Here is a 12,323-nt window from a genome sequence, read left to right as displayed (position 1 = left end):
TTTTGTTTCCAAGAGCACTTTGCTATTTTATACTGAATTATTTAATTCTAACGATCAATAATATTAAAGCGTTATTTTAGTATGTCAGTGCATAGTAATCGAAAACATAATTTATACTCTCAAAACAACCAGCTACAGTTTCTCTAATAATGTTAGGTCAGTAAATAATAAATAAACTACTCTAAATAATGATCATTCATGTGATTTTCTGTAACATTTATTTAACTTTGAACCTGCTTTAAATCTTGATGCAAACAAAAGAGGTTGAGCTCAACACAAGTACTTCAGCTTAATACAAGAAAGATACAATAAATAATGAACGTTTACAGGTGCAATGAATGACATCTATTGATACAATAAATAATGAACGTTCACAGGTGCAATAAATGACATCTATTGATACAATAAATAATGAACGTTCACAGGTGCAATAAATGACATCTATTGATACAATAAATAATGAACGTTTACAGGTGCAATGAATGACATCTATTGATACAATAAATAATGAACGTTTACAGGTGCAATGAATGACATCTATTGATACAATAAATAATGAACGTTCACAGGTGCAATGAATGGCATCTATTGATACAATAAATAATGAACGTTTACAGGTGCAATGAATGACATCTATTGATACAATAAATAATGAACGTTTACAGGTGCAATGAATGACATCTATTGATATAATAAATAATGAATGTTTACAGGGGCAATGAATGACATCTATTGATACAATAAATAATGAACGTTCACAGGTGCAATAAATGACATCTATTGATACAATAAATAATGAACGTTTACAGGTGCAATGAAGCACATCTATTGATAAAATAAATAATGAACGTTTACAGGTGCAATGAATGACATCTATTGATACAATAAATAATGAAGTGAACATTTAGAGATGCAATAAAGGACATTTATTTATACAATAAAGAACATTTACTAAGTTTATACCAGAAAACCCTTTATAATATATATAAAACATAGAGTTCTTAACATACCTCAGTTTTGTCTTGAGTGGGAATGGTAGCCCAAGTGTTTCCCCATACTTTTTGTGTTATTTAGCCAATCATCGATAAAGTTCTATCACATCATTTCTCATCTATTGTCATTCCATTTCACTTGAAACGGTATTATTTTTCTCTTAACTGAGCGACCAAAATAATTTCCGTTCTCTGTCAATACTCTTGTGATACAAATGAAACACGTATGTTAATTTCAATATTAATGCAAAAATAAGTCAGTCATTGGTTGATTTTATCCATACAGGATATGTGTTCATTTCTGGGTTGAGATAAAAAATAACTATTGGTTAGAATTCTCAATCGAAATATTAAATAAAAACAGTATTTTATTTGTTTGTTCAAGTTAGCGACACCTAATGGTCTGAACGAGTAGATAAAATATCACCACATTATTGAACTTAATACAATAGTACAATGTAATACCTATCTGTGAAAGATAAAAACTAGGTCAACTGTTATCTAAAAAGTGTATAGATAATAATAATTCTAGAGACATGTGTATAATGGAATCTACAGATTGTTTTGTGTTTTGTAATGGGAACATTTTAAATCTCCATTTCGAGTTTTTGAGCATATGTCTGGGAAAACCTTTTTTCTTGGTTATTCTAAAGTAAAAATTCTCAGCAGAAAAACAGTAAGATCAACAGATGAAAACCAAAGGGAGTTTTAAAAATTAAAACAAATATAAGCATAGCTTTTAAATCATTATAAAAGTGTTAATGCATATTTGTTCTAATTGTTATAAAATAAATTAACCCGGCAGGGGCAGGCGGTTAGGGCGCTTGATTCGTAATCTGAGGGTCGCGGGTTCGAATCCACTCACACCAAACATGCTCGCCCTTTCAGCCGTGGGGTGTTATAATGTTACGTTCAATCCCACTATTCGTTGGTAAAAGAGTATCTCAAGAGTTGGCGGTGGGTGATGATGACTAGCTGCTTTCTCTCTAGTTTTACACTGCTAAATTAGAGACGGATAGCTGAGATAGCTCTCGTGTAGCTTTGAGCGAAATTCAAAACAAATTATACAATTGCCGAATCATGTGGTTTATAAATTATTATTGTTATAGATGGTCATGTGATTTTCTTAGTTTAGTTCTTAATTTTTGTTAGCCTCAGTTCTTGTATCTCGTTTAAATTTAGATGACAAAATACACAAAAGTGTTTCTCTTTCCGACCCTAAAACACTGTCTGAAAGTTACGCCCCCCAGTGGCTCAGCGATATGTCTGCGGACATACAACGCTAAAAATCGGGTTTCGATACCCGTGGTGGGCAGAGCTTAAAACAACAACAACAACCGAAAGTGACCCCTGTTGTTCAAACACAATTGTTTCCAACTTTCATCAGCAAATAAAGGAAAGACAATCATCCAACAGCGCGTGAGCACCTACTCTTAAGCGGAAAGAATGATTAACAGCATTTTCTTTTATAATACACCTAGGAACTGAAAGTGCAAATAATATTTGGTAGCGCCACGTCTCAAACACTTGAACACTGAATTGCCAGTCCCATATTCTGACCTCTAGGCCACACTAATGCTACCTATAAGTCAGTTTTCCTTCTGTAATATTTGTCTGAATAACGTAAATTCATTAAATTTTCTACATACAAAGTTCTTTTTAGTCAACAAGATTTCTGTAAGTTTTAAGCCTCATTATTGTTATATGTGTATATAAAAATAAGGTAATCGTGTTAATTTTTATGACATATTTTTACCTTGTTTCCTACAGGAAGTGTATAGCGGTCCAGATACTATCTGCAGAATAGAAAATCTCCTGTTTAAAACACGCTACAATATTAGAGTTAAGGCTGTCAACAACATCGGATCAAGTGGCTTCAGTGATGTCGTGTCTATTCGAACTGATGAAGGTGAGGCGATCAGATATGACGTCACTACTACCTGACCAATCCCATTTGACCCATTTTTATTTAAAGCACTGATTTCGTTCATATTCATCTCATTTTGCGTGTGTTCTAATGATTATGTAACATGTTTGTCGTAGTTTAACTCAAAGCTACACAATAGGTTTTCTGTGATCTGCCCGCTTTTTAATGACGTATAAACCTACAGACATACCTTTCATCCAATGGGGGGTATTTATTGTAGGCAAGCATGTATAAGGAATGCGTTTGCGAAGATATGACCAATATTTAATGCTCATTTTGTTTTTACATATGCTGTCAGTCTTTACCTCAAGACGATATGTGTTACCTCTCATTCTCACGATTCATGTTATTGTTTTTAGTACAATATAATTCAAACGAATTACGCTCAAAAGTGTACAATATAAACAGAAACAAACACACTAAAGTGCTTGTGATATAAAAACAGCTGTACTTTATACAACAGTGAATGTAATGACACTGTATAAGCGAAAAATAATGCCCTCTTGATAGGAATGTCTTTCTGCCTAACCACAACCATGACTGTAGAGTAGATTTTTTATGCTTGTCACAAAAAGCAGATCGGTTAAAACTATAAGCTATAAAGATCTCTAGCATTGTTTAGTAGCTGTTAGAGTTTTCTCTTTACTGGGTTTTGTTTTTATGAACGTGGTTCTTCTTTTTCAGTTTATTAGAAAAGTGAAAACCATAAACAGTTTCAATATCTAGAGACATGCTGTTGAATTCATGTTTTCTCTCTGTTGTTGTTGTTTTTTTTTGGTATGTTTTTCTATATTAAAGCTGACTTTGTTTTTCATGGTATAATCAAGAAAAGTGACGCGTTCGAACTTCTATTTCTTTTGTCCAAATGAATTAGAAAAAGCGACCGAACTACGATCGAAATGCGAAGATAAGGAACTTAACCTACCTGACTCGATTAAATGTGATTGTCATTGATTTTACAGTCGTCGAATGACCATCAGTTTTGTTTTTTAACTTGAAAGTTATGTTGTTTCTTTGGCTAAAACTAAGTATATAAAAGTTTCTTGTAATTGCTGAAAAATGTTCTAGTTTCACCAGTCTAATATTTTATCAAATTACATTATCGGAGATATAAACCTTCTGAATAAACTAGATCGTGTTGGCGGATCACATGATTGTTGTATTCTTATAAAATTCTTAGTATATTTTTTATAGGTGTAGTTTGGTTAAGAGAGAAGGTCGTTGGTATGAGAAATCGTCTACGAAAGATGTTTATGATAAGTGTGAGATTGAGAAAGTCTGTTTTAAGTGTTCGCTCTAAAGACTGCTATTTTTGAAATGTAAAATTAACTGAGGTAAAATTTTCGAAACTTACTCAAAAACCACTTTATGATAAGCAGACAGCGCCTTAGTGGCTCAGCGTTAAGTCTGTGAATTTATACCACTAAAAATCGAGTTTTGGTATCCATGATGGAAACGCTACAGATAGTCCATTGTGTAACTTTGTCTCTAACTACAAAAAACAAACTAAACCATACCAAAATTTGCATTAATAATTGAACTAGCTATCTTAATTTAATATCTACGTTTTTCAAGTTAAAATAGTCAATTATGAACTGAAATATGAGGCTCTAGTCCATCTAAATGGATTTGTAACATCCTCCGCCTTCATAAAACATGGCGCGGCATGCCCAGGTGGGTTAAGGCGTTAGTCTTGCAATCTGAGGGCCGCGGGCTTGAATCCTCGTAACATCAAACGTGCTCGCTCTTTCAGCCATGGGGTTTATAATGTGCAGTCAATCCCATTATTCGTTGGTAAAAGAGTAGCCCAAGAGTTGGCGGTGGGTAGTGATAACTAGCTGTCTTCTCTCTAGTCTTACATTGCTAAATTAGGGACGGCTAGCGCAGATAGCCCTCATGTAGCTTTGTGCGAAATTCAAAAACAAACAAACAAATTATAAAACATACGCAATGTATAAGAGAAAATTATAAAGTTGATAAGATTAAAATAACGGATCTAATGTTTTACTTATAAATCGAAACTGTAAAAGCAGTGTTATGTAAATTAGATTTAATTATTAATTTTAAGACTTTCATCGTTACTATAAAATTATTGTCATATTTTCCATGTGGTGGTTCACTCATCGTACAAACACGTCCTTTGGTGCTGTATCGTTGTCGTAACAATGTGACCCTAGCAACAGTCCTTCTGGTACAATGGCAACTTTTGCCTGTCATGGCGGCCAAGCAACATACCTTCTGGTTTCACTTTGGGGAACTATTAGTCAAAGACAGAATACCACTCGCTGCTGTCACTTCATGGAACTATGACGTCGTCATTTCTACCTCCCTTCCCTCTGAGGTAGACAAAAAGCGCGTGTGTCTAAACACGTTAGTTATGCTGACGTGACTCAACGTTCTCATTTTGGGGTTTCAGTAAGCTGGAAAGTGATAAAGCTAATTGTTCAGTTTGTATCTTTCTACCAATTCATTTAAATTATGTTTTTGTCAGTTACATATTGAGCCCGTAAAAAATGCTAAACTTCGGTTTTTGCAATGGCAGAAAAAAATAAAACATATATACTGCTTATTGTATCTAACTCAGCTTATGGATGTTTTACTATTTATCTAAAGTGAATTAATACACAAAAGCTCTAGAATTTAAGAAGCGATTATCAAAACAAATTCATGTATTTATACATATATCCTAATTATACTATAATGGAACTCTTGCTTATATGTTATTGGAAAAAAGAACTTTATTACGCTATGTGCGACCCCTTTCTTCACCAAATTGTTATCGCGTGTGCATCTAGATTTGCATTAGGGTGACGATTTTCCCGTTTCACTTCCGTTTTTCATCACGGAGGACTTTACTTTTCTCTATTCTCACGATGCAGATATGACGTCATAAATACGTCACACGCGGACATAATGCACTGGTGCCATCTATATATGTATATAATAGTACTGTCTGTTGTATGTCCGTGTAAATACTTTGGGTGTGGCTGGATCTTCACCAAAATTGGTATGGTGATTCACATTGGGAAATATCACACAAATTATCGGTTTGCGTTTTGCAACTTTTATTAGTGATTTTATGGGATTTTGAGGAGATACATGCAGGTTTACGGTATCACATTTTGTGTTTTGCTGTTTTTATGAGTGTTTTAGTTGTTGTATTTTTAATTACATACATAAAGGAAACAGTTTTTTATCCCCTAAGATAAACTTTCATTCATCATGCATTAACATAACTTCCGTCTAGGGTACGGGTACCTCAGCTAGAATATATAATTACTTTCGTATGTACATAGTTCTTTATCTCCAATACGTATACTAACTTTCTATGTACAATTTGGATATGTTGCACCAGGCCAGTTATAGTATATAATGTTATCGATGTCTTTTAAAATCAATTGTAGATCCATGGTTCTCGCTCCATTTCTGTTAAAACAAAATGAAAACAAAATCACTTTCCGACCCAGCAGTTGCATCTCCTATAACCTATTATTTAAAAATCAGAGATAGATAACGTAGGTATCTCTCAAGTAGTCTTACGTGAAAATTAAGAAGTAAAGAAATCTAAAGATTAATTTGGTCACTTCATAGGTTCTGGTAAAATAATCGTTTTTTGTTGTGCTTTTCTCATTCATATTGTTAAATTTTATGGTAAATGTTTATCATGTATGTGTTTGTATATTTCATAGTAGTTAGATGATACGAACCATATTACATTGTATTACTCTATAGGAAAGATTTAATGTTTTAATATTAATTAACGCATATAGTTCTAATTCATTATTTGAAATAATAATGGATTCTTTTCTTGCCTTTCATTTATTATATTGTGCACCAATACTCTTTATATTTAACGTGTGTAGTGGCCATGTGTATATATATACAACCTTGAGAATATTGATAGCAAACTTAGATTGTTTGAATTTCGCGCAAAGACACACAAAGGCTATCTGTGCTAGCCGTCCATAATTTAGCAGGGTAATAATAGAGGGAAGACAGCTATATATCACCACCTGCCTCTAACTTTTGGGCCAGTCTTTTACCAACGTCACATTATACTCTCTCCCCACACATACAGACACCCGGCAGAAAGAGCGAGCGTATTTAGTGGGACGGAAATTCGAGTCCGCGACACTCAAGTTGAAAATCAATTGCTCTAACCATCTGTTCTATGCAATTAAAGAACTCTAAATAGGAACGTGCAGCTAAATTATCTTTTACTGATATCATTTAAGGAAAGTTGTTTGTATTGAAATAGAATTGCTAAAAGCGGAACGGCAAGCAATGAATATGAAAATATCGTTTATTTTATTTTTGACGTAATCATAACTTCATTGTTTAACTGCACCAGTTGTTCATCGTTTTTTATTTCTATGTTATCTTTTACTTATTCAAGTTCCCAATATACAAATGTGATGTCTTGCATAATAAGCTATAGCTTAACATTTTCAAACCTCTCTTGGTCAGTGCACACTTACTTTAAATTAGAAATGTTGAACCATGTGTAGAGTTGCTTTATCCTGGCAGGAAGTGTGACAGTACAACTCATAGCTCATGATTCACTCTTTCTTTGTTTTTGATGTAAGCCAATCTTAGTCTTCAAAGCATTAATTCACACAGGTGTCGGGTCAAATCCCTCCCATGTCGAAATGGCACTTAGGATCTGGTGCTGAACTCCAGTCTAATTGACACAAGTGGATGAGAACGGTGACATATTTCATCAAGATTGGATGTTAATCTATCTGAGGTTAGTTCCCAACTAACAGCTAGGTATCTATCATACACCTGGGTACACTGAAACAGTTGAAGTAAAGTGTCTTTCTGATGGACACGAATGCGCGACGCTAATGAGATTCAAACTCACAAACATCTGAATATGGTGCAAAGCAAGAAGCTACTGAGACATGAAAATGGAAACAAAATTGGGTTTGCATGGTCTGAGTCTGCTGACAACAGTTAAATACAATGAGCCCAATAGCGTGTTACCAATCTTAATTTTTAAACCGACAGCCATCTTTAATTCGTTACGTCACTCTTGTTTGTTTGTTTTTTTAATTTTGCGCCAAACTACACAAGGGCTATCTACGCTAGCCGTCCCTAATTTAATGGTGTAAGGCTAGAGAAAAGGCAGCTACTCACCACCACACACCGCCAACTCTTGGGCTCACTTTTACCAACGAATAGTACGATTGAATGTCACTTAATAACGCCCCCACGGCTGAAAGGAATATCATGTTTGGTGCGACGGGGATTCGAACCCGTGACTCTCAGATTACGAGTCGAGCGCCTCCAACCACCTGATTGTGCTGGGCCTGTTGCTCTTATGGAAACGCACTTAACGCTTTCTATTGCAGATAAGCTCCAAGGACCTCTGATACAGTAGAACTCATCAAAACAAGTTGAACGAAAAGAAAAACTAAATTTCTTTTCAAAACTCTACAAATTCTGAAAAAAAGACCTTTAACAAAAAAAGTAGAATCGGCCGAACATGCCAGAGGGCACATTTCTAAAGTGCTTTTTGCAACATTTAACGCTAAAGAGTTAGATTAGATTTACAGCCATGCATTTTGTCATACTGGAAAGATAGTTTTCATTTTCCTGTTTTGATAGTTGTGATGGCGGTGGGCAGAGCATAGTTAGCCCATCGTATAGCTTTGCGCTTCACGACAAAGAGACCAATCATTGACGTGTTTGAGTGTATCTCCCGGGTAAGCACGATACTACATCAGCAATACCCGAGTTAATTAATGTTTTTGATTCCTCTCTTTTGTAAAAAACCTCGCATGGCCAGGTGGGTTAAAGCGGTCAATCCCACTATTCGTTGGTAAAAGAGTAGCCCAAGAGTGGGCGGTGGATGGTGATGACTAGCTGCCTTTCCTCTGGTCTTACACTGTTAAATTAGGGACGACTAGCACAGATAGCCCTCGTGTAGCTTTGCGCGAACTTAAAAACAAACCAAACTTCATTTCTAAGCACAACAAATTGTTTAATGGTTCATGCAACTTACCATTCTTAGTGAACACCCTTTATTTAATTTTTGTTGTGGTTTCTTTTTCAAAACAAACTGTTCTAAAATTTCACGACACACCTGTTCATGTGTGATTGCATACTTATTGGAAAACACTGAACTACGCTATTCTATAAAGGTTTTAAAATTATGTGTGTAAATTAAGGTACTTCCTTAACTTTTATTTTTGATCCCTTCGCTCAATGGTAAATCTAAAATCCGGTACCCGCAGTGAGTACAGCATAGATAACCGATTATGCAGCTTGTGCTTTACAGCAAACAAAAAGTAAAATTATTTTATTTTGAAAATTCCTTAAGACGTATCTCTAGTTTGTCGCCAATCTGAGCTGCCTGTGTCTTCTCATGGGCCTGTTTCGGGCTTAGTGGTCATCCCTGACTATCCTATAGGATGGCATAGTTGATATTAACAATTGTTTTTTTTTATTTTTTCTTACTGTGGTTGGATTAGCTAGCACGGGCATCGTGTCACTCAGGAGTTTGAGGTCAGGTTGAAGAACGTCTTGGAGAAAAGCAAATCATAACAGTTTGATCTTTCTTTGTATGTATATAGGTATTTTGTGTATTGTACGTTTTATTTAAATTTAAAGTAAGGTCAGTCTGGTGTTTAAATGTTCTGACACAATATTTTGTCTGCTTTTCCTACATGTCGATTGTAACTGTGTTCTCGTTTAGCGTGATTTATATTTTTGTCTGTCTGTCTGTCTTCGGACGAATCAATTTAAACGTTTTTACTTGTGAAATACGGTTTTTGATAAAATGTCGAACAACAAAAAATTCTCATTGAAAAATCCTAAACCTTCATTTTATTTCGAGGTTTTCCTTATCCATGCCAGGTTATCACACACACGTACCTTAAGCTTTCAAAAAGAGACTGTACAACGAGACACAGACACTCGCTGCAAAGAATTCAGCACAAAGCGTGACCTACTTTTACAAAATATAAGTTAGACAGTTTTTTTAGAAAGTTGTTTCTATATATATCAATATTTCTTGACATATAGATAAATTTTATACGTTCTATTCTCATTGAAAAGACTATAAAACTTAACTATTGTGTCCACTTTTAAGTATCATAATAAAAATCAGACAAGAACTCATAAGACTACTTTACACGAGTTCATTGACAAAATATCCACACATAACATATTAATTTTATCAATTTATTAATCCTTCTAGTTTGTTTGTTTGTTGTTATACACAAAACTACACAATTAGCTATGTGTGTTGTGCCCACTACGAGTATCGAAATCCTGTTCTTAGATGTGGTAGTGAAGGAGGGGTGGCTAATTTTTTTAGAGTTCAGGTCCTAGAGTGACTGATGCTTTCACATTCGTGTAAAATGTGCTATTCTTTTATGCATTAGAATGTTGATCGCACTTTAATACTGAAAACAGAAATTGGGAGAAATATTGAAAGTGAGCACACATATTATTCCAGTGTGTAATAGTAAACAATATCTTGATTTTTGGTTCCATGAAATGTCATTTTTCAGCCATTAGTGCTTTTTGTTGTTTTACCTAATATGTAATGAAAAAACTTCTAATTTCAGACTATTTATAATAATGGGGTTTCTATATCGTCTCTAGTGGCCTGGTTTAGTCTAGATCCATTGACTGCCCACTCTGACATCATACTGTCCAATGAGAATCAAACCGTCACGTGCGACACCTACGAACACCGCGTGGTGCTAGGAAACCTTGGTCTCTCTCAAGGGCTGCATTATTGGGAATTTACTATTGATAAATACAATACGAATGCGGACCCTGGATTTGGTGTTGCCACTTTCGATGTGGCAAAAGACATAATGTTGGGTAAGTTGAGGTTTTGCACTTTATGTAATAGATATGTCGTCGTTGTTGTTGGTTTTTTTTTCAATACAACAACAAAGAAACAAACAAACAAACAAAAAACGATATTATCCATAAAAGCATTGTACTTTTGAAATCGCCAAAGAAAAATATTTAGAAACCCTGATGTTTAACTTATCGCTTGATAATGTTATTCTTCCATCTTTCTTCTAAGAAAAATAGTGAGAAAGAGACAAAGTATTAAACGTGCTTTTCTACCAATTTATTTTAACAACATCTTCTGTTGGTTTATAACGTTCGTGAAATTTTTGCCAGATGAATATTCTTCTTCTTACCCATAATGTGAGAACAATTAGAGACTTTCAAATTTTGACTACCAAGTAAACTTCAAATCTCTTTACAGATCTATCCGTAATTACGGTAGCTTTAACGTTAGCATTAAAGATGAGTATTCTGAAGAAATTGCCGATTAAAATACAGAAAGAAAGTCTGCTTATTTAACTTTAATTTTCAAGAGTTAAACAACTAAATGGAACTATAAAAAATGAATCATACTCATACACTTTAAACAGTTGATAAAATAGTCCATCAGTTAGTTGACAAGTAAATTACCAAGAGAACGGATTACTTTTTCACCAGTTTCATCAATTATTTTAAAGAAAGTGCTTGTTGAGTACATTTCATAAGAAAAAAATAACCTGTCTTAGCATAGTGAATCACACATGCATAAGCGAGTGATTGGTATTTTTAACCAAGCTTTAAAGTCTACCCAGTCTAATCACGTGAATTGCATCTTACGCAAAAATTGCAGGTCTTAAGTATTCATACTTGTCCATGGCATAAAAGTGGTTGGTTTGTAGTATTAATATTCAAACATTGCTCAGAAAGGACTACAAATAAAACAACTGTGCGATAACAAATAAATTACAAACTTAAGTGTTTGTGTTTTCATTTATTTTATTACTTGAATACACGTTTGTTAATAGAAAAAGAAATTGAAAATTTTTAAGCGTGAAGAAATCCGGAACTGTTAAGACCACGCGTTGTTCAGTATAACGGTGTTTTTAAAATTAAATAGTATATAAAAAGCATTTTTGGTGTTAAATGTGCTAGGTAATGTACGGTACATCCTGAAGAAGAAAACCTTGACGTTTGAGGTACACAATGTTTTCTGGTGTTTACTCTCATAAGCTGCATTTGCTATTTGCAGGCAAGGATGACAAAGGATGGAGTATGTATATCGACCACCAGAGGTCGTGGTTTTTACATTCTGATCATCATCACAAGAGAACAGAGGGCGGGATAGACACGGGATCTGTAGTTGGAGTGCTGTTAAACTTGGATGAACATCAGTTGAGTTTCTTTGTTAACGATGAACGCCAAGGTCTAGTAGCTTTCACTGGTCTTCACCAGGAAGTGTTCTATCCTGCGGTCAGTGTCAACAGAAATGTTCAGGTCACGCTGCACACGGGTTTAGACCCTCCAGTGGAAAATAGTGAAAACAATAGTGAAGGAGAAGGAAAAGGTGTGGGGTAGTTTTTTAGGTAATCCTTATCTATATGACCGTT

General features: G+C 34.5%; 1 protein-coding gene across 3 annotated transcripts in view; it reads left to right on the top strand.

Moving 5' to 3' along the window:
• The window catches only part of LOC143229795 (E3 ubiquitin-protein ligase TRIM9-like), a 77,626-nt gene that overhangs the window by 59,669 nt on the left and 5,634 nt on the right, over positions 1–12,323 (top strand). For 2 of the 3 annotated variants that reach the window (XM_076462586.1, XM_076462587.1), the window contains exons 6-8: positions 2,763–2,901; positions 10,534–10,758; positions 11,966–12,299. In XM_076462586.1, coding sequence (XP_076318701.1) covers positions 2,763–2,901; positions 10,534–10,758; positions 11,966–12,291 — 690 coding nt within the window. In that variant the 3' untranslated portion in view covers positions 12,292–12,299. The remainder of the gene's footprint in view (positions 1–2,762; positions 2,902–10,533; positions 10,759–11,965; positions 12,300–12,323) is intronic. The other variant, XM_076462584.1, reaches the window with a different exon arrangement.

This window comes from Tachypleus tridentatus, chromosome 10 (genome assembly GCF_004210375.1).
Source record: "Tachypleus tridentatus isolate NWPU-2018 chromosome 10, ASM421037v1, whole genome shotgun sequence".
In the NCBI taxonomy this organism is placed as follows: domain Eukaryota; kingdom Metazoa; phylum Arthropoda; class Merostomata; order Xiphosura; family Limulidae; genus Tachypleus; species Tachypleus tridentatus.
This window is presented reverse-complemented; position numbering and strand designations above follow the sequence as displayed.